At 41.7% G+C, this 23,170-nt stretch overlaps 1 protein-coding gene across 7 annotated transcripts in view; it reads left to right on the plus strand.

Moving 5' to 3' along the window:
* apc (APC regulator of WNT signaling pathway) overlaps positions 1–23,170 on the plus strand; it is a 264,075-nt gene that overhangs the window by 140,393 nt on the left and 100,512 nt on the right. For 5 of the 7 annotated variants that reach the window (XM_067982952.1, XM_067982956.1, XM_067982953.1 and 2 more), the window contains one exon: positions 19,916–20,006. The exons of the other annotated variants lie outside the window; for them this stretch is intronic. In XM_067982952.1, coding sequence (XP_067839053.1) covers positions 19,916–20,006 — 91 coding nt within the window. The remainder of the gene's footprint in view (positions 1–19,915; positions 20,007–23,170) is intronic. 7 annotated transcript variants of the gene reach the window in all.

Raw genomic sequence — 23,170 nt, forward strand, 5'->3', positions numbered from 1 at the left:
CCGTTTTTGGGGGTTATCCAGTGTTACCCCCATAGATACATAGAACTACAAAGATGTTACAACATAAAAACAAGCTGTTCAGCTCAACCGGTCCGTGTACGTGCTTACCCTCCATGTGAGCAAATAGTTCCAATCATATTATTTCCCCCCCCCCCCCCCCCTCCCATTTCCCATTCGTTTCAATCCCTCTTCCTTCATCCACCTAGTCAATCTGCTCTTGAATCTTAAATAATTCTAGAATATTGTTCCTTGTACTAATGGGGAAAAGTCCAGCAATGCATCTTTGGGCCAGAAATACACTGGTGAAGAAAGTTCTCCTGAACACACTTCAAAAATTCCTCCCGCTCTTTGCCCCTTATTATTACCGGTACGTTTCCAGCCTAAGGAGGAAGGAGGTATTGCTGGACTTGGTTCTGGGGAATGAGGCGGGCCAAGTGGAGCAAGTGTCAGTGGGGGAATATTTAGGGAACAGCAATCATAAGGACCAAATTAAAGGAGGAGAGAGAGGTAGAGGCAGAGAGTTTTAGGGAGAGAATTCCAAAGCTTAGGGCCTAGGCAGCTGAAGGCACAGCCACCAGTTGTGGAACGATGAAAATAGGTGATGCGCAATAGGTGTGCAGAGATCTCGAAGGGTTGTGAGGCTGGAGGAACTCACTCACTCACCCATCTACTTTACTCACACACACTATGGGCCATTTGGGGATGATGTCAGGAAGCACTTCTTAACACAAAGGGTGGTGGAAATCTGGAAGTCTCCCTAAAAAGCTGTTGAGGCTAGGTCAATTGAAAATTTTAAAACTGAGATTGATAGATTTTTGCTAGGTGATGGGTATTAAGGGATATGGAACCATGGCTGGTAAATGGAGTTGAGCTAGAGATCAGCCATAACCTAATTGAATGGGCGAACAGGTTCGAGAGGCTGAATGGCCCAGTCCTGTTTCTATGTTCCCCTCTCATAAAATCTCTCTCGCTAGCTCTTATTTGCGCACTCACTCACTTGCTATCACACTCTCTCACACGCTCATACTTTCTAATTTGAAAGGTAGAATCATGGAACGGTTACAGCACGGAAGGAGGCCATTTGGCCCATCAAATCCGCGCTGGCTCCATGCAAGAGCAATCCAGCTAGTCTCACTCCCCCGCCCTATCCCCGTCGCCCTGCAAATTCTTTCCTTTGAAGGCCATGATTGAATTTGCCACCACCACCCCCTCAGGCAGTGCATTCCAGATTCGAACTACTAGCTGTGTTTTTAAAAAAAACATTTTTCTTCATGTCACCTTTGGTTCTTTTGCCAATCACCTTAAAACTATGTCCTCTGGTTCTTGACCCTTCCGCCAATGGGAACAGTTTCTCTCTATCGACTCTGTCGAGACCTTTCATGATTTTGAATACCTCTATCAAATCTCCTCGCAACCGTCTCTGTTGTAAGGAGAACAACCCCAGCTTCTCCAGTCTATCCACGTAACTGGAGTCCCTCATCCCTGGAGTCATTCTAGTAAATCCCTTCTGCACCCTCTCTAAGGCCTTCATATCTTTCCTAAAGTGCGGTGCCAGAACTGGACACACTACTCCAGTTGTGGCCGAACCAGTGTTTTATAAAGGTTCATCATGACTTCCATACTTTTGTCCTCTATACCTCCATTTATAAAGCCCAGGAATCCCGTGTGCTTTTTTCTCTCGCACGCTCACTCACTCTCCCTCTCACACTTACACAAATTAAGAAAATGCAGCAATACTTTTTGGACTAGTAATATATTTTTATAGCTTTTATTGTAATTTTGTTTGATGTTGATTTGTATTTTTCAGTCATTTCATAGATCTTGAAAAACAATATGATAATGCATAGTCCATTCATAATTCTGAAAATCTTATGCATTTTTGTTTTTACTGGAGATCTGCTGCCCTCTGTTGGAATTCCAGTTTTAAGCACAGTCGTCCTTGGATCAAGTAATTTTGTTTCTCTGTCCAGTTACAATTAAAACATGGCTCTTGAGGTCAGAATTCCCACAATTCTATCAGTTTCAGTCCTACTCACTCACTCTACGGCTGAGAGGAAGTAATGAGTATTTCAATCTGGTCCAGAAATCTTAACAGCATCAAGTATCCATTTGCCAGTATTAGTGGTTATGTTACTGGACTAGTAATACAGAGGTCTGGCCTAAAATATCTAGAGAACATGAGTTCAAATCCCACCATAGCAGACTGAGAACTTGAATTAAGTTTTTTAATTGAAAATATAAAAAAAAGTTGGTGTCAGTAAAACTGAACGATTGTCACTCAGTTGTATCAAAAATGCTACTAAGAATAACAACAGCATTGTGGGAGCACTTTCACCACATGGACTGCAATGGTTCCAGAAAAATGTCCACCACTTCGGGCAACTAGAGATGGGTAATAAATGCCAGCCTTGCCAGATGCCCACATCTAAAGAATGAATCAAACTAACATAACATTTTCCAAAATCAGCTATTGCAAACTTTAACAGACATCGTCATTATTACTTTGTGCCAACAATTTGTCCTGAGAGAAAGGGATGCTTGGATTATAAATTTCTCTACATACAAGTGGATATCCTGCTGTATTTTTCACAGTAAGTTGCATGGTACGTAGTCAGAATATACTATGTAACGCACAATGTAACACTATTCTGTTGCTAAGATGGAGCTGTGTTTAAGTTGTCCAGTCCTCTTAAGACAACAGTGTTTAATTGCTATAAGTAAACATGCCCTGAAATCGCTCATTTAATTATTGTTTGACGAGAAGTTTACAGATTGTTTATCAAGAATGTATTTCTTGATGGAAGAGTCCAGTTTCCATCAATTTGTTTTCCCAGGTGTTTAAACCTAATTAGAAGGTGAATTTGAATTATTGGGCTTCTCCTGATTGGCCCTCTGTGTCAACCACAGCAAGCTATCCCCCTCTTTACTTTGGATCAAAATTCAGGTTTATAAAAACATTCTCTTCTGGCAAAGACAGCAAACTATTTTTGGAACATCAAAAAAGTAATTTTTTCATATAAAGCTGCATAAATGAACATTTGAGCATTTTATGAGGTAGTTTTTGTTTGGTTATCTAAATTTGTTTATTAAAAGTGCACTTGCCGTCTTATACATCTAATAGTGTACTAAGTACTTAGGCAGGCACAGACTGACGACGGAGAAAGCAGTAAGAGGTGCCTCACTGTCCAAAAGAGACCCTGGACAAGTTGGGGGAAGAAGCTAACAGGTAGTAGCACAGTGAGGGGAAGCTTGATGATCCAAAAGAGGCCAAGGACAGTTTAGCCTTCATTCTCCTGGGGCCCCCTCGACCTCCTCCTCATGGCTTGCAAACTCTGCTGGACGCCCTCTCCCCCCACCCCCCCCCCCCCCCCCCCCCACATACACAATTCTGCTGGACAGCCCACTCAAGTTCTCCCAGGCCTGAAGCCCACTTCCCAGGACTTGCTGTCCATTCCTGGATCCTGGGACCTCACTTGCACCACTTCCAAAACATTGGACCACCTCCAAAACATGGGACCACTTCCAAAGTGCCCCTACACTGGAACCCTCTCCTTCCATGCTTCCAGATGCTGGGACTCCCCTTCCAGTGTTTGCAGGACTTTATATACTGTGTTCCTCGACCCAGGGGCTCCCATTTCAGTCCACACAGGTCCCAGAACCCAGTACCCCCAGGCCCCAAAATTGCTGGAGTCTATAATTAAGGATCGGGTGACTGAACACCTCGAGAATTTACAGTTAATCAGAGAGAGCCAGCATGGATTTGTGAAAGGTAGGTCATGCCTGACAAACCTGATTGAATTTTTTGAAGAGGTGACTAAAGTAGTGGACAGGGGAATGTCAATGGATGTTATTTATATGGACTTCCAGAAGGCATTTGATAAGGTCCCTCATAAGAGACTGTTAGCTAAGATAGAAGCCCATGGAATCGAGGGAAAAGTACGGACTTGGTTAGGAAATTGGCTGAGCGAAAGGCGACAGAGAGTAGAGATAATGGGCAAGTACTCACGTTGGCAGGATGTGACTAGTGGAGTCCCGCAGGGATGTGTCTTGGGGCCTCAATTATTCACAATATTTATTAACGACTTAGATGAAGGCATAGAAAGTCTCATATCTAAGTTTGCCGATGACACAAAGATTGGTGGCATTGTAAGCAGTGTAGATGAAAACATAAAATTACAAAGGGATATTGATAAATTAGGTGAATGGGCAAAACTGTGGCAAATGGAATTCACTGTAAACAGATGTGAGGTCATCCACTTTGGATCAAAAAAGGATAGAACATAGTACTTTCTAAACGGTAAAAAGTTAAAAACAGTGGATGCCCAAAGGGACTTAGGGGCTCAGGTACATAAATCATTGAAGTGTCATGAACAGGTGCAGAAAATAATCAAGAAGGCAAATGGAATGCTGGCCTTTATATCTAGAGGACTAGAGTACAAGGGGGCAGAAGTTATGCTGCAGCTATACAAAACCCTGGTTCGACCGCAACTGGAGTACTGTGAGCAGCTCTGGGCACCGCACCTTCGGAAGGACATATTGGCCTTGGAGGGAGTGCAGCGTAGGTTTACTAGAATGATACCTGGACTTCAAGGGTTAAGTTACGAGGAGAGATTATACAAATTCGGGTTGTATTCTCTGGAGTTTCGAAGGTTAAGGGGTGATCTGATCGAAGTTTTTAAGATATTAAGGGGAACAGATAGGGTGGATAGAGAGAAACTATTTCCGCTGGTTGGGGATTCTCGGAGTCGGGGACACAGTCTAAAAATTGGAGCCAGACCTTTCAGGAGTGAGATTAGAAAACATTTCGACACACAAAGGGTGGTGGAAGTTTGGAATTCTCTTCTGCAAACGGCAATTGATACTAGCTCAATTGCTAAATTTAAATCTGAGATAGATAGCTTTTTGGCAACCAAAAGTATTAAGGGATATGGGCCAAAAGCAGGTATATGGAGTTAGATCACAGATCAGCCATGATCTTATCAAATGGCGGAGCAGGCACGAGGGGCTGAATGGCCTACTCCTGTTCCTATGTTCCCTTCCCATTGCTTCCAGGTCCCAGGACAACTCCCAGTGCTGATAAGTTATTGTCCCTTATACTGCATTTCAACTCTCTTGGCATTCCCCTTGAGTACTAAGTACAAATTTGGTTTATGCTTCGTTGAATTTAAGTGATTCTTCTCCGTTTGTCTGCTGTCAGGCGAAATAACTTTGTTAGTGCCGTTATCGAGTTTCTGAACCTTTATTTGCTACCAGTACAACATACTGGTTTCTTTTGGTTAGCAAGTTACAATCAAGATATTATATTGATGATATAATAGCAGTACATTAATCTTGTAACTATTTGCATAACAGTGCTGTATTTGACCTCAGGCATTTTAAGATAAATGTGGCTTTTTTCTTTCATTTGCTGCATTCACAGTTTCTGCTTCAAAGCTTTTTCTTTTACAAAATAGGTGGTTCTAGTGCTACACCAACTGCATACTGGGTGGAAGATTCTACCCTGCTGAGTAAAACAGAATTGATGTTGGGTCCTCTCTGTGTGGAGAAGTTTAATGGGGAAGACAAGTCTAGGGACAAGTAATTTTTCATCAACATACCGCCTTATTTTGTAGTTTAAAAAGCATATGCTGCATCCGCAATCTATAGCATGGTTTTCAAGGTTGGGCATCTCTCAGGCCAGTATAAAGTTGCAACGGAGCTGCTGTGGCATGTATGGGAAGCTTCCTGGCAGTGATATCCCAAAGCAGCGTAGCAGAGAGAGAGCCCCAACTGGTCTCAGTTGTAGGTATATGTTTTTTGTCAATATAGAGGACTACATTTAACAAAAATTATCACCTTAAGCTTTTCTGGCGATTTAATAAACAGCCAATGAAAAAAGAGGGGAAATAACTTGATTTTACATGGCAAGAATGGTGACAAAATATTGTTTTTATATAATTTTTTTTAAAAATCAGCATCCACACGATTTATTGCAGTGTAAACCAAGGAGCAAGAGTCATTTTTCAAAAATTAACCAGTTTGCTGGGCCTCAAAATTTCCTGCTACTTTTATCCATATTTTGCTCCCATTCGTTCTGCATAAAATATGTATTTTATTCGTGCATAAAAAGTGCTAATTAGGTAGTTATATTTGTTCTAATGTAGGGCGCCTTCCCGAAACAGTTTCTACTCTGAAGCTTACCAACATGTGGCAAAGATTCAAAGTACGCAACTGCTTCAGATGTTATCTTGGGAACAACACTTCCAGCAAGTCTGGTGTGCCGACTGAGCACACAATTAAAAGTGGTTGTTCTGGCAAATCTACTGGCAGGTCAGGAATTAACTACAAATGTGTATTTTGTAATGCACTTTGATTAGCTAAAACTTCCTATTAAAATAATAGTTTTAATTATTTTAATTAAGGTACACTGTTTTTAACCTATTTTGAAGATTTGAATGTTGCCAGTATTTATGAAGTGACCATTATTAGTCCTCGATTAGGAACAGGAGCACATTGCTTTGTATTTGAATTGCTGACATCCAATAACTGGTACCTTGCATTGTGTGTTGGTGATGCAGAACTATGTTGAATTTTCATGAATTCACTCAAAGTTCTGAAGTGGATGTAGTATTGTGGAGCCAAAAAGAAAAATTGAATGCTGGAAACTGAAACAAAGAACGAACTGACAATGCACAGCTGGTCATCAGCATATAAAAGAGAAAAAAAACTAAGTTAATATCTTGGGTGGGACACCTCACCAGAACATATATAAAATTGTCCCATTTTCAGCAAAAAATTGGTTTTGTTTTAATTATTTATACCTGAAAAGAAGAAAAGAGACTAAGTATTCTTTTAATGCACTTAAACCTATTGAACCACAATTTTCATGGGCTCCCAATCCCCAAGCACAGCCTCTCTGCCTATCCTCAACCTCTTTGTGTACGTTTAGATAGATTGAAAAAAATGTTTTTAATTCTACTTGATAAAATACAAAAATATATTTGATCTTCCACACAAGGATTCAAGACCAAGTGCAGCTTTCAAGACAGGTAGGTTTACAAGGTGTGGGGGATAATTGAACCAAAAGGGGAGAGGAGGATGGGAGTTGAGAGAGGAAGGAATAGGTGGAGAGGAGGGGAACAGGGTGTGGAGAAGGGGTCAAGGCTTGCAAGGAATCTCAGCAGGGTGTGGGGTGGACTGGAAACTGCAAACAATTGCGGGGGGCGGGGGGGGGGAGCAGAGAGAGAACATACTAGCAAACGGACTTGGGGTGGTATTGCAAACTGACTGCACCAAGGCCAGTCAAATTGCTCAACGTGGGGGTAGGGAGAGGGCGGTAGGTAGACACAGGGAACTATCAACAGGGGTAGGGATGATCAAGGGCAAGAATCTCTTGTGGGAAGGGGGTGAGGGACCGAGGCTAGAAAGTTACCTTAATAGTGGTGGGAAAGAACAGATGGCTGCTGGAAAACTATCTTAGTGGAACCTCGACTAACTCAGCAGGCAAAAAGGCCAGTACACTGTCTCATTGAAGAGTGGATGACGTATGGTTGTCAGGGTTATTAATTGCTCTGGATTTACAGACCATCATCCAAAGCACGGTTCTGCAGCATGTGTGTACCGGCCAGGGTTTGGTGAACCAGAAATTGCTTTCCAGAGGGATTGCAGGCTTGCTATCTCATTGGTCGGCGGCACCATTACTATGATCACTAATTCAAGCGGTGATGCCTTTTGGGGGCCAGGAGATACTTTTGGATTTGGACAGGAGACTTTGGGGGAGGGACGAGAGTCAAAATTGAAATGGTATCGGGGCCAAATGCTGCATATCTGCTAAGTTAATATACTGTTGGGTGAGAAAATCTATATTTAATGTCATTTGTTTAAAGAAACAAAAATTGCAAATGCGTAAAAATTATAAAAACAACGTATATATTCGTGCTATGTTTGACAGTAATCTATTGCTTCGGAACCAACCAATGACCAGGATCTGGAATGGATAGTTAAATACCCAATTTACAGTAAGATTTTACAAACTAATGTTATGTGACAGTTTAAAAAAACTATTGTACAGCTCCATTATGGCACCACCTAGACGCCTAATAGGTACTGCAGGTAAATGTAGACATGTATAAAATGGAAAAATCACATAGGGGAAGCTGACATAGGAAGTTTCCATTTATTTTGAAATGGAATGCTATGACCCACTCAACAATTTTAATATGATAGGTAACTGAATGTTCATGCCCTCCCCCAAGCAGTTTTCTGCCCTCTCCTCTAGCCCTGCTGCTCTCCTGGCTCTGGCAGCAGCCCTAATGTTTCCTGCTTGCTTCCGGCATTTGACTTGCTGATCGTCTCATTCCCTGCATGGTTGCATTGTTTTCTGCCACCTGCAGCCCACCTTTGGTGTCTAGTCATGCTCCCCACTCTGGTTCCATCTTCTGCTTGTGGCTCTACTCCCCTGCTACTAGTGGCCTCAGCCTGATCTTTGCCTGTCTATAGCCCTGCTGTGGCCCACTCAATTGTACCTCCAGCTCCCCAGCTTCCCACAATTGCTGCTTTTTAAAAATTAAAAATAAATCATTAATGTTCCACCTGTTCTTCCTCCTTTTAACAGGCCTCCCTGACCCAATTTAGGTGAACCATCATCTGGGGTAGTGTAATTTCAAGGTTTCCTTCCGAGTATTTAGTGATCCTGGCTGTATATTCCAGGTTGCATATATTGTCAAGCCTTCTTTATGTAAGTTGTGTGTATTTTAAAGCTTTACTCATTCCTTTTTGATCAAACCTGTTCGAAGTATGTTTTACGTTTGGGTGGGAAAGTGGCAAAGTATTCTGTTGCTGCAGTTTGAAAAGTATAACCCAATTGAAAATCTACAGCTTTAGTTAACCTACTTGTGCTAGGATAATTTTAAATTTTCATTTTTTTAACTCATTCTTTTAATATTACTGAACTGCATGAAGTGGAGCACTGATTCCAGAATACTCAGGTTAATTTTATTTTGGCATTTTTACAAAAAATGTTGTTTAAAAATAGCTTTTTGTTCTGTAATTTTTGTTTTGGTTTCTGTTTGAATCATTACTAGCTGATAAATCTCGCCTATAGAGAAGATGTAACTGAATGCTAGATTAAACAGAAGGGCCATAGGCATGGTGGTTCAAAACCATCTAAACCAGCAGGAGGTCATGGAAAATATTGAGATGAAAGATCTTCTGCAAGTACAACAGTAAAATTCAATGTGCTGTTGGTGGTCATGTCAGTCAGGGTACCTTTTGATGCTAAATCAAAGCAAAGATGTTTAAAGAGTATTTTCACCTTCAGGCAAAATAATGCTTCCATTTACCATGCAAAATCTCAACTATAATGCATTTTCCAAAATAAGTAATTGAAATAACTGTGTAATTGAAATAACTGTGGCTATCGTGTGTACTTGCCTTTTTAAGCATAATTTCTACATACAGTATTTCAGCATTTTTTCTGTTGAATTTTCATTTAAAAATTAGTTGTGTTGCTGCTCACAGGAAGGTAGATGACTGCCCCATTTCCTCAGTCCTGATATCCCCCACCCCCACTACCTTAATGGCCCCCTATGTCCACCTGTGTCTTTTGAGGCCCACCTCTGCCTCCCTCTGTCAATATCCCCTTATCCTAACTTTCTTGCTGTACACTTACCCCCTTCTGTTGATGACCATTTCTGTTGCTGCTCCATGTCACCTCTTGATGTCCTCATGTCCCCCTTTCCCACTGCTCCTTAATCCCCCCCTCTCTCGCTGCTTCCTCTCTGTGAGTGCCCTTATTTCTCCTTTCTTGCGACGTCTGAGTTTTTTTTTAATTCATTAATGGGATGTGGGCGTCGCTGGCAAGGCCAGCATTTATTGCCCATCCGTAATTGCCCTTGCAGAGTGATGGAAGGTGTTGTCGACAGTGCTATCAAGCGGCACTTACTCACCAATAACATGCTCACCGATGCTCAGTTTGGGTTCCGTCAGGACCACTCGGCTCCAGACCTCATTACAGCCTTGGTCCAAACATGGACAAAAGAGCTGAATTCCAGAGGTGAGGTGAGAGTGACTACCCTTGACATCAAGGCAGCATTTGACCAAGTGTGGAACCAAGGAGCCCTAGTAAAATTGAAGTCAATAGAAATCGGGGGAAAACTCTCCAGTGGCTGGAGTCATGCCTAGCACAAAGGAAGATGGTAGTGGTTGTTGGAGGTCAATCTTCTCAGCTCCACGACATTGCTGCAAAAGTTCCTCAGGGCAGTGTTCTAGGCCCAACCATCTTCAGCTGCTTCATCAATGACCTTCTCTCCATCATAAGGTCAGAAATGGGGATGTTCGCTGATGATTGCAGAGTGTTCAGTTCCATTTGCAACCCCTCAGATAATGAAGCAGTCCGAGCCTGCATGCAGCAAGACCTGGACAACATCCAGGCTTGGGCTGATAAGTGGCAAGTAACATTTGTGCCAGACAAGTGCCAGGCAATGACCATCTCCAACAAGAGAGAGTCTAACCACCTCCCCTTGACATTCAACAGCATTACCATCGCCGAATCCCCCGCCATCAACATCCTGGGGGTCACCATTGACCAGAAACTTAACTGGACCAGCCACACACATGCTGTGGCTACAAGAGCAGGTCAGAGGCTGGGTATTCTGCGGCGAGTGACTCACCTCCTGACTCCCCAAAGCCTTTCCACCATCTACAAGGCACAAGTCAGGAGTGTGATGGAATACTCGCCACTTGCCTGGATGAATGCAGCTCCAACAACATTCAAGAAGCTCAACACCATCCAAGACAAAGCCCACTTGATTGGCACCCCATCCACCACCCTAAACATTCACTCCCTTCACCACCGATGCACAGTGGCTGCAGTGTGTACCATCCACAGGATGCACTGCAGCAACTCGCCAAGGCTTCTTCGACAGCACCTCCCAAACCCGTGACCTCTACCACCTAGAAGGACAAGAGCAGCAGGCACATGGGAACAACACCACCTGCACGTTCCCCTCCAAGTCACACACCATCCCGACTTGGAAATATATCGCTGTTCCTTCATCGTCGCTGGGTCAAAATCCTGGAACTCCCTACCTTCACCACACGGACTGCAGCGGTTCAAGAAGGCGGCTCACCACCTCCTCTCTGTGGTGCCCTTGTTCCCCCTATCTTGCGACGTCTGAGTCCTGAAATGCCAGCATTGCAAGGCACAAGCGGGTGAAATGTTGGCAATGCAAGGCCTATATGGGCCAAAATAGCTGCACTAGAGGCTTGAGTGGGCACATATGGGGGAACAGGAGACCCAGTAAAACCTGAAAGAAAGCAAAAATTGAGTTTAAAAAGTAAGACATTAGAAAGTTAACTTTTTAAAAAAAAGTCAGCTCATACCTGGCTGAGAAAGTAAAACCAAAACTGCATGCCAACTTAAAGTAGTTAGTGTCACATGAGCACTAGAAAATCCTTTGCGTGTTTACCTATGGGCATTGCAGGTAAAAGTATTACATAGAAATTTTCATGGAAATGTGACAGACATTTTGACTTTATTAATACTAGTTGATCCCCATGCCATTGCATATGCTTACCTTTTTGTCTTTGAATGACACCCCCCCCCCCCACCCCACTGCTGTACCCTCCCTCTTGCTCTACTGTCACTGAGTTCATCCTTAAACCACCCTCCATTCTACCCCACTGTCACTCTCTCCATCCTCGGGTAGGTGCCAAGAGGTCAGAGGCCCCTTTTCCCTCCAACTGTTTTCTTCCACCTTTTCCCCACCTACCCTTTCCTATTGGTTTCCTACAAAGAGGCTTTGTTTGCTTTCTGTTTTTTTTTTAAAAAGAGATCAAGTTAGTTAAGGAAAAAACTTGCCTGCCTTTTTGTCTTGTCACCTCCCTCCATCTGTCTCACAGGTGTTAGAAATTAGAATCTCTGGCACACAGTTGTATATGATAGCATTGACCTTTTCAATGGACAAAACACAGGTGAGCTAATCAGTTGACTTCAAAATTCAACTTTTTTTTTGAATATTGAAGTAACATTAAATTGAAGATTCTCTTTCTCTTTATCGCTCGCGCTCTCTCTCGACAGCTGTTGGTAATTAAATTATTTACATTTTCTCACAGCTCCAGACCTCATTGCAGCCTTGGTCCAAACGTGGACAAAAGAGCTGTATTCCAGAGGTGAGGTGAGAGTGACTGTCCTTGGATATCAAAGCAGCATTTGACCGAGTGTGGCATCAAGGAGCCCTAGTAAATTGAAGTCAATGGGAATCAGGGGCCAAACTCTCCAGTGGCTGGAGTCATACCTAGCATAAAGGAAGATGGTAGTGGTTGTTGGAGGCCAATCCCCTCAGCCCCAGGACATCACTGCTGGAGTTCCTTAGGGCAGTGTCCTAGGCCCAACCAGCTTCAGCTGCTTCATCAATAACCTCCCCTCCATCATAATGTCAGAAATGGGGATGTTTGCTGATGATTGTACTGTGTTCAGTTCCATTCGCAACCCCTCAGATAACAAAGCAGTCCGTGCCCGCATGCAGCATGACCTGGACAACATCCAGGCTTGGGCTGATAAGAGGCAAGTAACTTGACACCATCCAGGACAAAGCAACCCGTTTGATTGCCACTCCATCCACCTCCTTAAATGTTCACTCCCTCCACCACTGGCGCATCGTGGCTGAATATGTACCATCTACAAGATGCACTGCAGCAACTTGCCAAGGCTTCTTCGACAGCACCTCCCAAACCCACGACCTCTACCACCTAGAAGGACAAGGGCAGCAGGCACATGGGAACACCACCACCTGCACATTTCCCTCTAAGTCGACGCCATCCTGACTTGGAAATATATCGCCATACCTTCATCGTCGGTGGGTCAAAATCCTGGAACTCCCTTCCTAACACCACTGTGGGAGAACCTTCACCACACGGACTGCAGTGGTTCAAGAAGGCAGCTCACCACCACCTTCTCAAGGGCAATTAGGGATGGGTAATAAATGCTGGTCTTGCTAATGACGCCTACATCCCATGAATGAATTTAAAAAAAAACATGGCATAGATGGTAATCTGGTGATAATTGGAGGCTGTTGCTTCAGAATTCAACTTTTTTGAAAAAGAATTCAAATTACAATGAGTAACGACACCCCTCTCAGCTTAATGCACTTTCTGAAGTTTATAGAACATAACAAAAAAGTTACAGGTGTGTGTGCGTGTGTGTAATTGGTAATCTGCCTGCTCTAGCTCTCGCTTACACTCACTCAGGAACTTTACTTGATTAAAGATTTTGAAACTTGTCTTAGCTTTTCTTGAAATAATTTTGAAAAACAATTGAGCTGAAGAAAGCATTCTAGCAGTTCAGTTACTGAATGGTATTGATGCATCTGGGAATTTGGGTGCATTTCACATGCTTACACTGCAAATCCAAATTCAGCTAACAGGGTCACAGGTCTTAGCAAAAATATCAAGTACAAGTCTAGGCTTTTAGAAAAGTTGAGGCCTTCAAATAATGCTTAAATTAAGCCATTAAAAGGCAAAAAGATAATTCAATCGATAAACTTAATCATGTTGTGAAATAAGTTTTAAAAAATTTTTTAACTCTTATTTTGGACATTGGAAATTTAAGTTATTGAGGAAAAAATGGTAGATGAAAAATTTTCAGAAAATATTTGTCCCACAAACTGTTCAAAAGATAATTTAGTGCTACCCTGCTGCCATATTGTGTAATTACAAGGTGATGAGTTTACATCGACAATTTTCATTGTAAATGTTGGAATTTATAATGGAAAGCTTGATGGAAAATGTGACAGGAAATAAAGTTTTGTAGACAAGCACATGCAGACATAAGATTTATAAGATACAAGTCAATCACCTGTGGCATTGCAGACGGCAAATCAAAAAAGTTAATTCTTCAGATAAGCAGGGCTAGAGAGTGGGTGATAATTGGATAAGGCCGTTGGAGCGTAAAAGAGGCTGAAGGAGAAAAGTACAGCAGGGTTAGAGGTTTTGTATAAAAGCTAGTGTAATGTTATAGGCCAGGTGAGGGCATGGGGCAGAGCAGGTTTAGAGGTGATGAGGGAAGGTGGAGCAGGGTTATGGGATGGGGAGATTTGGCAAGTAAGGCAGAGGAGAGCCAGAGGCATGTGGGGGGCGGGGGGGGGGAAGAGAGAGAGAAAGAGAAATGAACAATGCTCATGGACTGTGGCCCAGTGGGAACCAGCAATATCAGTAAGTTAATCTCACCACAATGGGGTGGGGGGAAGGGAGGAGGTGGAGAGATGAAGAAGTAACAGGAGAAGGAGAGGTTGGAGTGGGGAGAGGGGGTTATTATATACAATAAATATTTGAACTCACCCTAAATAGGCAAATTTTATATAAAATATATAACTCTGCAGGCAATTTTTATATAAAACATAAAATTCTGTCAGGACTAGACAGACTGGAAGCAGGGAGGATGTTTCCCCTGGCTGAGGGGTCTAGAACGAGGGGTCACAGTCTCAGGATATGGGGTAGGACATTTAGGACTGAGATGAGGAGAAATTTATTCACTCAGAGGGTGGTGAACCTGTGGAATTCTCTACTACAGAAGGCTGTGGAGGCCATGTCACTGAATCTATTTAAGAAAGAGATAGATAGATTTCTAGACACAGAAGACATCAAGGGGTATGTGGAGAGAGTGGGAATATGGTATTAAGATAGAGGATCAGCCATGATCATATTGAATGGCGGAGCAGGTTTGAAGGACCGAATGCCTAATCCTGCTCCTGTTTTCTATGTTTCTCTGGCGAGATGGATTTTTATATAAAATTACCTGACAATCATCGAATGATACAACACAGAAGGAGGCCATTCGGCCCATCATGCCTGTGCTGGCTCTTTGAAAGAGCTATCCAGTTAGTCCCATTCCCCTGCTCTTTCCCCATAGCCCTGCAAATTTTTCCCCTTTAAGTATTTATCCAATTCCCTGTGGGATATGGCTTTTTATATAAAATTACCTGGCAATATGGATTTTTGTATAAAATTACCTGGCATGATCAGTTTTTATAGAAAATTAGTTGGCAAATGATCGATAAGAGGAATTGGGGGCTGGAGAACCAAAGGGAGGCTGCTATCTGGCTGAGACATTCTTGAATAAAAATTGAGCCAGAACATCGCAGATCTTAACACTGGGGGACGTTCAAAAGAGAACCTCCTTATTCAGCATGGAACAGTAGAAGCAGTAGAGAGAATGACTCAAGAACCAGCCCATCCAGCAGACAATAGCAACCTGAAGAAAATCTGGACAGAGGGAAAACAGGCAGGAGGAGGGTGATCATGTTGAAGATCATGAAGGACCCATGAGGGCTGACTGTTGTGGGGGGAGAGGTCAGCAGTTGCAGCTGAGAAGCCAACCAGTTGGGGGTGAGCGGTGCTGGTCAGAAACAACAGAGCTGTGGGAGGGGTAGAGCAGACCCTAAGCCAGAACCTCACTAGTATGCTAAAATAGCAGGGGGAGACCAAATCCTAAAGAAACTAAACAATGCATATTAACATATATAAAATTTAAAAAACAATTGAAAACTTCAATCAAATTTAATATCAGTTTCTCCTGAATTCTTTATTGGATTTATTAGATACCATTTTATATTTATGGCTTCTAGCTTTGGACTCCCTCACAAGTGGAAACATCTTCGCTATATATACCCCATCAAACCCTTTCATACGAACATACGAAATTGATGGGCAAGAAAAGGCCAGCTGGTCTTTCAAGCCTGCCCCACATCATGATGGCCGGAGCATCATAACTAAAAGAAGTAAGATGTCATTAGAACCTAGAGGAACCGTTAAGATTACAACAGTGTAAGTTTACATAGGCAAGCCCCATTATAAATGTGGACATAGGAATTTATAATGGGGGAAAAAGTTGACAGAAGCATGACAAAAGGAAGTCAAGTGGCACAGTACGTGTAGACGTAAGAATTTGATATAATTTAGAAAGATTACATAAAAATACATAGAATTTACAGCACAGAAACAGGCCATTTGGCCCAACTAGTCTATGCCGGTGTTTATGCTCCGCACGAGCCTCCTCCCACCCTACGTCATCTAACCCTTTCTGCATATTCCTTCTCCCTCGTACTTATCTAGCTTCCCCTTAAAGGTGTCTATGCTATTCACCTCAACTACTCCATGTGGTAGCAAGTTACACATTCTAACCATCCTCTGGGTAAAGAAGTTTCTCCTAAATTCTTTATTGGATTTATTAGAGACTATCTTATATTTATGGCCTCTAGTTTCGGACTCCCTCACAAGTGGAAACATCTTCTCTATGTCTAGCCTATCAAAGCCTTTCATACGAACATACAAAATTGACGGGCAGGAAAAGGCCAGCTGGCCTATCAAGCCTGCCCCACATCATGATGGCCGGAGCATCCAGAGTAAACACGTCATCGCCACCCCCCCACCCTTGCAGCCAAGTGATCTCCTGGGAGAGGCAAAAAAAGAAGAAAAAGATCAGGGCCAATAAGGGAAAAAGTACCCTGGAAAATTCCTCTCTGAAATTTTAAGGACCTTTATTAGGTCACCCCTCAGCCTTCTCTTTTTCTAGAGAAAAGAGCCCCAGCCTGCTCAATCTTTCCTGATAGGTATAACCTCAGTTTTGGTATCATCCTTGTAATTTTTTTTTGCAGCTTCCCCAGTGTCTCTATATCCTATTTGTAAGATGGAGACCAGAAAGTAGAGATGTAATGTTAGCAAATCTATATCTTTGTTCATATAAAGGTAAATGACTTAAAAGTTATATATCCTCCAACTGATGCCCATAGCAACCACTCTAAGACATAAAGCGTTTCCATTACAAAATTTATACAAATGGCATGAAATTTCCTTTTTTATTTCCACCAGATTTCTTATGATATCCAATATAATTGGAACCTATCCCATAGTAAACTACATGACTGAACTATTCATAGAAACTTCATTCCCAGATAGTGTAATAATCTCATTAAGTGTTTATGTATGACCTTGCAATTTGCAACCGAGTTCTGTTTTACACACATTTAATAAAGATCTAATTTAATGTATCATTTAGGATCCTCCATCCTCTGTTGAAATTGAGACTCGTGCAGTGCCCTATTCTAACACATTATTTCCTAAGGAAACAATGGAATGCTTGCACCTCAGTCTTTCCTTCCTCTAAAATCATCAGCTTTTAAATTCCACCTTTGTATCAGCTAATTGCTGCTTCCTAATTCACCTCAACTTAATCTTTTCTGGTTGTGGTTCTTGGCCCTTGACCTTGGTTTTCTTCAATTTAAAAAAAAATGCAGTTTAATTCTAAGATGATGTCGATACATTCTATCATGATGGTTTCACTTGTTTAGTTTTATTTGTGATGTCAGAATATTCTGTCTCTATGGTTTCAGCAAATGTTTTGCTTTACACTTGTGCTAATGAAGAAGTGGAGGAGAAATGTCAAAACTGAAAATCTACTGCAAGTATATATCAGCATTAAAATATTTTTAGAATGAACAATATGCAATGCCAAACAGGTTTAAAAAGAACTTGTAGATGTACGGATCATTTTTAAGTAGGTGATTTCCCTTTTAAATGTTTTTCCACCCCGCTTTATTTTTCTTTGTTTAGTTGCCCCTTATCCCTTTCTCCTGCCCCCACCCCACCCCCACCTCCCACCTCCCCAACATGCTTTCTTTCCTCTATTTTTGTATATGTAGGCAAGGCAGGCAACCTACTAGAAGGACCAAAAAGGAAATCTTGTGGAGGCAGAGGGCATGGCTGAGGTACTAAATAAATACTTCGCATCTGTTTTCATTAAAGAAGAGGACGCTGCAAATGTAGCAGTAAAGGAGGAGGTAGTAGTGATATTGGATAGGATAAAAATAGATGAAGAGGTACTTAAAAGGCTGGTAGTACTCAAAGTAGAAAAGTCACCCAGTCCAGATTGGATGTATCCTAGGTTACTGAGGGAAGCAAGGGTGGAAATTGCAGAGGCTCTGGCCACAATCTTTCATAGCTCCTTAGAAATTCTTGTCTGTTGCGCATCCCTGATTTTAATCGCTCCACCATTAGCAGCCGTGCCTTCAGCTGCCCCGGCCCCAAGCTCTGGAATTTCCCCCCCCAAACCTCTCCGCCTCCATACCTCTCTCTCCTTTAAGACGTTCCTTAAAACCTACCTCTTTGACCAAGCTTTTGGTCATATATCCTAATACCCCCTTATGTGGCTCATGTCAAATTTTGTTTGATAAAGCTCCTGTGAAACACCATGAGATGTTTTATTACATGAAAGGCACTATGTAAATGCAAGTTGTTGTTGTCAGTTTCCTGTAATAAAGTTGGCTTAAGGTCAAAACACCTGTGAATTTTAAAATATCTATGCTATTGTTCATCTCTTAGATGCTGCAGTTTAAGCAGCCATGAAATACTGTTTCCTTCCTGTCTAGCTGAAAATGCTGTTTGGGAAGAGCAGTTGCCTTGGATTACTAAGAAAGAAAGTGGTTGCATGAAAAAAGAGGATACCCCTGTGAGCCTTTTGCCCCGTCTGCAACAATAGAGCCCAGGAATGTTGCTAGTGGCTGAAGTACGAATTTACCATAAGTATCCATAAGCACACTTTTGTGGACTCGCTTTACATTGGAGCTCTGTAATTGTTTTTGGCAGTAAAGTAACATGACTAATAAAAATCTTAAAAACTTGTTTTGATATTGTTCCACGTAAGTTGATTATTGTCTTTGATTCTTAGAGCTGGCAGAAATAATGAAGTTTTAAGAGCAATAAGAGGATTTTACATAACCTAATAATCTAGATTTGAGATTGTCCATAATTTGAACAGTAGTCGGAAAAAACATGCAGTCAAGAATCTCTAAAAATGCAATGATATATTTGGTTCATGCTGAGTTAAAAGATACTGCTGTCTGGTGTTTTCTAGCTAGAAATTTCTTCAAAGATGTGTCCTATACCCTACTTGTGCTTTTATAATTTAATGTTTCAGAGTACAGATTTCAGAATTTTTCATTCACTTCAAAGAAACTTGAAACGCAACCCCGAATGTTAGTTTTCTCAATGTTTGGCAACACCACAACTGTTGTATCTTAAAATCTGTTGTTTGTACTATGTTAACTGTTGTTGTAACTGCAGTATAAGCTGAGGTATTGAATTGATGAGAAGTTCAAGTCAATAATGCAGGAAGCAAGTTAATGCTGAATAGTTGTGCAGGGCATTTTGAATAGTCAGTGGGAAACTGAGATACGGAGGTTGTACTTTGGATTTCTTGGCTTGTGCTTTGCAGTTGGAAGAGAAACAGCACCAGTCTATTGTGTGCTCAGCATTCACCAAGGTGACTCATGTGAAAAGGTTATGTAATCAAAGCTTCATTTATCCAAAGTAATAGAGAAAATTGAGATTCAGAGCAGCAACTCTTTCGACCTGCATGATGTTAATCTGTATAAATCAATGCTAGTACAGTATAAATCGATACTAGTACAGTAATTCTGTCAGTTGAGTGTGCCTTTTGTCAGATCTGTTGGGAACATTTTCCTTCTCCTCAAAGGGGCATTTTGCGGAAATGAGAAGTAGTTTCAGAATATAGTTGAGCACTTTTACTGAGGGGTTGAAAATGTTGGTACAGCAGAAATGTCAGCCAGTCAAAGACTTGCACTGAATTTATAGACAAATTAGGAGCAGCCCAAGTAGTGAAGGAGGACAAATCGTCAGGGTTAAAATTCAAGTGCTGGGTCATTGCAAATGTGTGAATGGCTGGGTCAAGATTTAACTTCAGTTTTCTCTCATGTAAAATGGAATTAGAAATACGGCAGGACCAAAGATGATTTTTTTGTGATACTGTTGGTTCTGTTCAGTTGAAGGCTGGTATGGCTGCTGAGTAGTGTGCAGCCTGTCTTGTACGTTGGGTTTCAGTATGATTACAGCCATTCTGATTGTGCTTCACTTCGTGCTGCAGGAGGTCCTGAAGCAACTGCAGGGTAGCATTGAAGACGAGGCTCTGGCTCTGGCTTCTGCTGGACAGATTGACCTACTGGAACGACTAAAAGGTAAGTCTCGTAGTACGTACATACAGTAAATAACATTGTACCCAAGTTTTAGTTGGAGAGTCATTAAAAGATGTGGCTTCAATTGTATAAATGAAATCCTAGTGGTATTTCTCATTTCTGAAAAAAATTATCAGAACTGTTCATCAGAAATCATAATTTCTCAGTTCCTCATCTGGTTTTTGCCTTGGATCGCCAGTTATGTTTGTATGTCTACAGTTTTTGCAGTGCCTAGTATAAAATCTATTCACATTTTACTGGTACAGTACAGATATGGAAAATATTTTTAAAGCTCAATTTTCAGTACTTTGTTTCTGTGAAGTTCTTTTCTTAACATTCCAAGATTAAGTCTATATATTGACGAAGGTATTACAACTTCATGTTAATAACGGAAAGGGGAGTATTTGAGCATTTAAGGACTAGAGTGATGTACTACATTGGAAATGTCATACTCGACTTTCAAAGCATTTACATTGTTAATGTTTTTTTTAGAAATACTTGTTATTATGACTGGTTGTGGTTGCTTGACTGCTGTCTGTCTGCACCATATTCTGCAGCATCAGTATGCTCCAAATGAGAGAGTTTGTAACAACAGACCTTGCTATAAAGCAAATTTTGGATGTTGAAACATAAAAGTGCTGTTTGTGAGATTCTCAAAGCTGTACGGTATTGCAGACATCCAGTTCTCCACTGTAAATTTACAGAACTTGATCTTGTAAAATTTATTCGTAAAGCTTCCAGTGGACCTGCTATAATTTACCAGTTTCTCCATCTCATGCTTTATTTCCTTATTCCTCTTTTTAAAAAAAATCTATTTTCAAGTCACACAATAGTATGAAAAGTCCCAATGTTCAAATAAAAACAGAATTGATTAAAATTGATCAAAAAGTACCATTGCTGATCATTTATTCATACAGGATATGCTACTTCCTTGCAAACATACAATAGAATAAAATCTGATTTTAATGTAGTTCATACTGTGTTGTGTAATAGTACTTGATTTCAAATCATGTGATTTAATTTCAGTCACAGCACTAAGGGCACAAGACAAGTGTAGAGACAAGCTCTTCACCCACAAAGAAGGAAAGTATAGAGAGACAGTATGTCTCCCAGGTTGCACTGACAAGTCTCTGTCAGTTTCATAGTGTTATTGGTAGAGATTACAGATGAAGATAACACTTGGATGGCTATGGAGCTGTAATTTGTTTGATTATATAACCATCTGTTATATATTAAAATTGCTGAGTAGGTCACAACATTCCATTTTAAAATGCATTGAAAAGTCCTTGGTCATAGTATCACAAACCCATTCTAAAAGTGTCAACATTTAACTTGGTGCCTGTTAAGCCTGTAGCTGACACTGTGATGGGGTATTTTAATGTTTATTGCCATTTAACATGAACTGCCAAAACAGCAGCTATATAGTATATTGAGCTATAGTATCCTGACTCCCCAAAGCCCCTCTATCACCTACAAGGCACAAGTCAGGAGTATGATGGAATAGTTTCCACTTGCCTGGATGGATGAAGCTCCAACAACATTCAAGAAGCTCGACATTATTCAGGACAAAGCAGTCTACTTGAGCGGCACCCCATCCACTGGCTTAAACATCCATTTCCTCCATCATTGGCATACCGTGGCTGCAGTGTGTAGTATCTACATGATCCACTGCAGCAACTCATCTAAGCTTCTTCAGTAACACCTCCGAAACTCACGATCTCCACCACCTAGAAGTACAAGGGCAGCAGGTGCATTGGAACACCATCACCTCCAAGTTCCCCTCCAAATTGCACACCATCCTGACTTAGACACATATCGCTATTCCTTCATTGTCACTGAGTCAAAATCATGCAATTGCCCTTGCCCCTTGCACTCCCTTTCGCACCCTCGCCCTGCCCCTCCCCTCCCCCCGGCCCGGCCCCTTGCCCCCCTCTGGCACCCTTGCCCCGCCTCCGCCCCTCCCCCTTGTCCCCGTATCCTCCCCACTTTTCCTTGCGTCCCAACCCCTTGCCCATGTGGCCCCTGGCACCCCCTCTCACGCTCGCCCCCTCATGCCCTTGTCTCGTGCTCACCCCCTCTCGCGTTCACCCTCTTCCCATTCCAACATCTGGGCCTAGTTATGCCCCCAACTAACAACCTTGTTTGGTCTACATACTGGTCTTATTGTTGATTCCTCATGTTCAACACCACTGGAGATCTACTAATCTACTAGCTTTTAAATAAAAAAGCATGTCGCTAAGCATGGTATTGCTGAGTGTTTTCAAGATTGATTTGGAAAATGAACCATTCAATTTTTGACTTTTTAACTTTTTTGTTATTGAGAAAAACTAAAGCAGAAAATTAAGATCCCAGTTGTATGCTACTTTATAGATACTATTTGCAAGCCCACCTTTCACCCCACCTGTCAGCATATTTACCATTCTGTGTATCACAAGCTTTCGGAGCTTTGCTCCTTCGTCAGGTGAGCTGACGAAGGAGCAAAGCTCCAAAAGCTTGTGATTTCAAATAAAGCTGTTGGACTATAACCGGGTGTTGTGCGTCTCCTTACATTAGTTCAAGATTGGTATTTCCTGCTACTTGCCAGTTTGAGATTAGTGGCTATCAAAAAGAATTTGATTGCTCAGTTTTCTGCTACTCATTTGTTCCTCATTAATACTTAACAAATAAATCAAAATGCTTTTATTTGTTTAGAATCATAGAAACATGAAATAGTTACAGCACAGAAGAAGGCCATTCAGCCCATCGAGCCCGTGCTGGCGCTTTGTAAGAGCAATCCAGTTAGTCTCTTTCCCTGTAGCCCTGCAAATTTTTTCCCTTCAAGTATTTATCCAATTCCTTTTTGAAAGCCACGATTGAATCTACTTCCACCACCCTTTCAGGCAGCGCATACCAGATCATAACTAATCACGTAAAAAAGTTCTTCCTCGTTCCGCCGTTGGTTCTTTTGCCAGTCACCTTAAATCTGTGCCCTCTGGTTCTTGACCCTTTCGCCAATGGGAACAGTTTCTCTCTATTTACTTTATCTAAACCCTTCATGATTTTGAACACTTCTATCAAATCTCCTCTCAAACTTCTTTGCTCCAAGGCGAACAACCCCAGCTTCTCCAGTCTATCCATGTAACTGAAGCCCCTCATCCCTGGAACCATTCTAGTAAATCTTTTCTGCA

The sequence above is a fragment of the Heptranchias perlo genome, chromosome 4 (genome assembly GCF_035084215.1).
Source record: "Heptranchias perlo isolate sHepPer1 chromosome 4, sHepPer1.hap1, whole genome shotgun sequence".
Lineage (NCBI taxonomy): Eukaryota > Metazoa > Chordata > Chondrichthyes > Hexanchiformes > Hexanchidae > Heptranchias > Heptranchias perlo.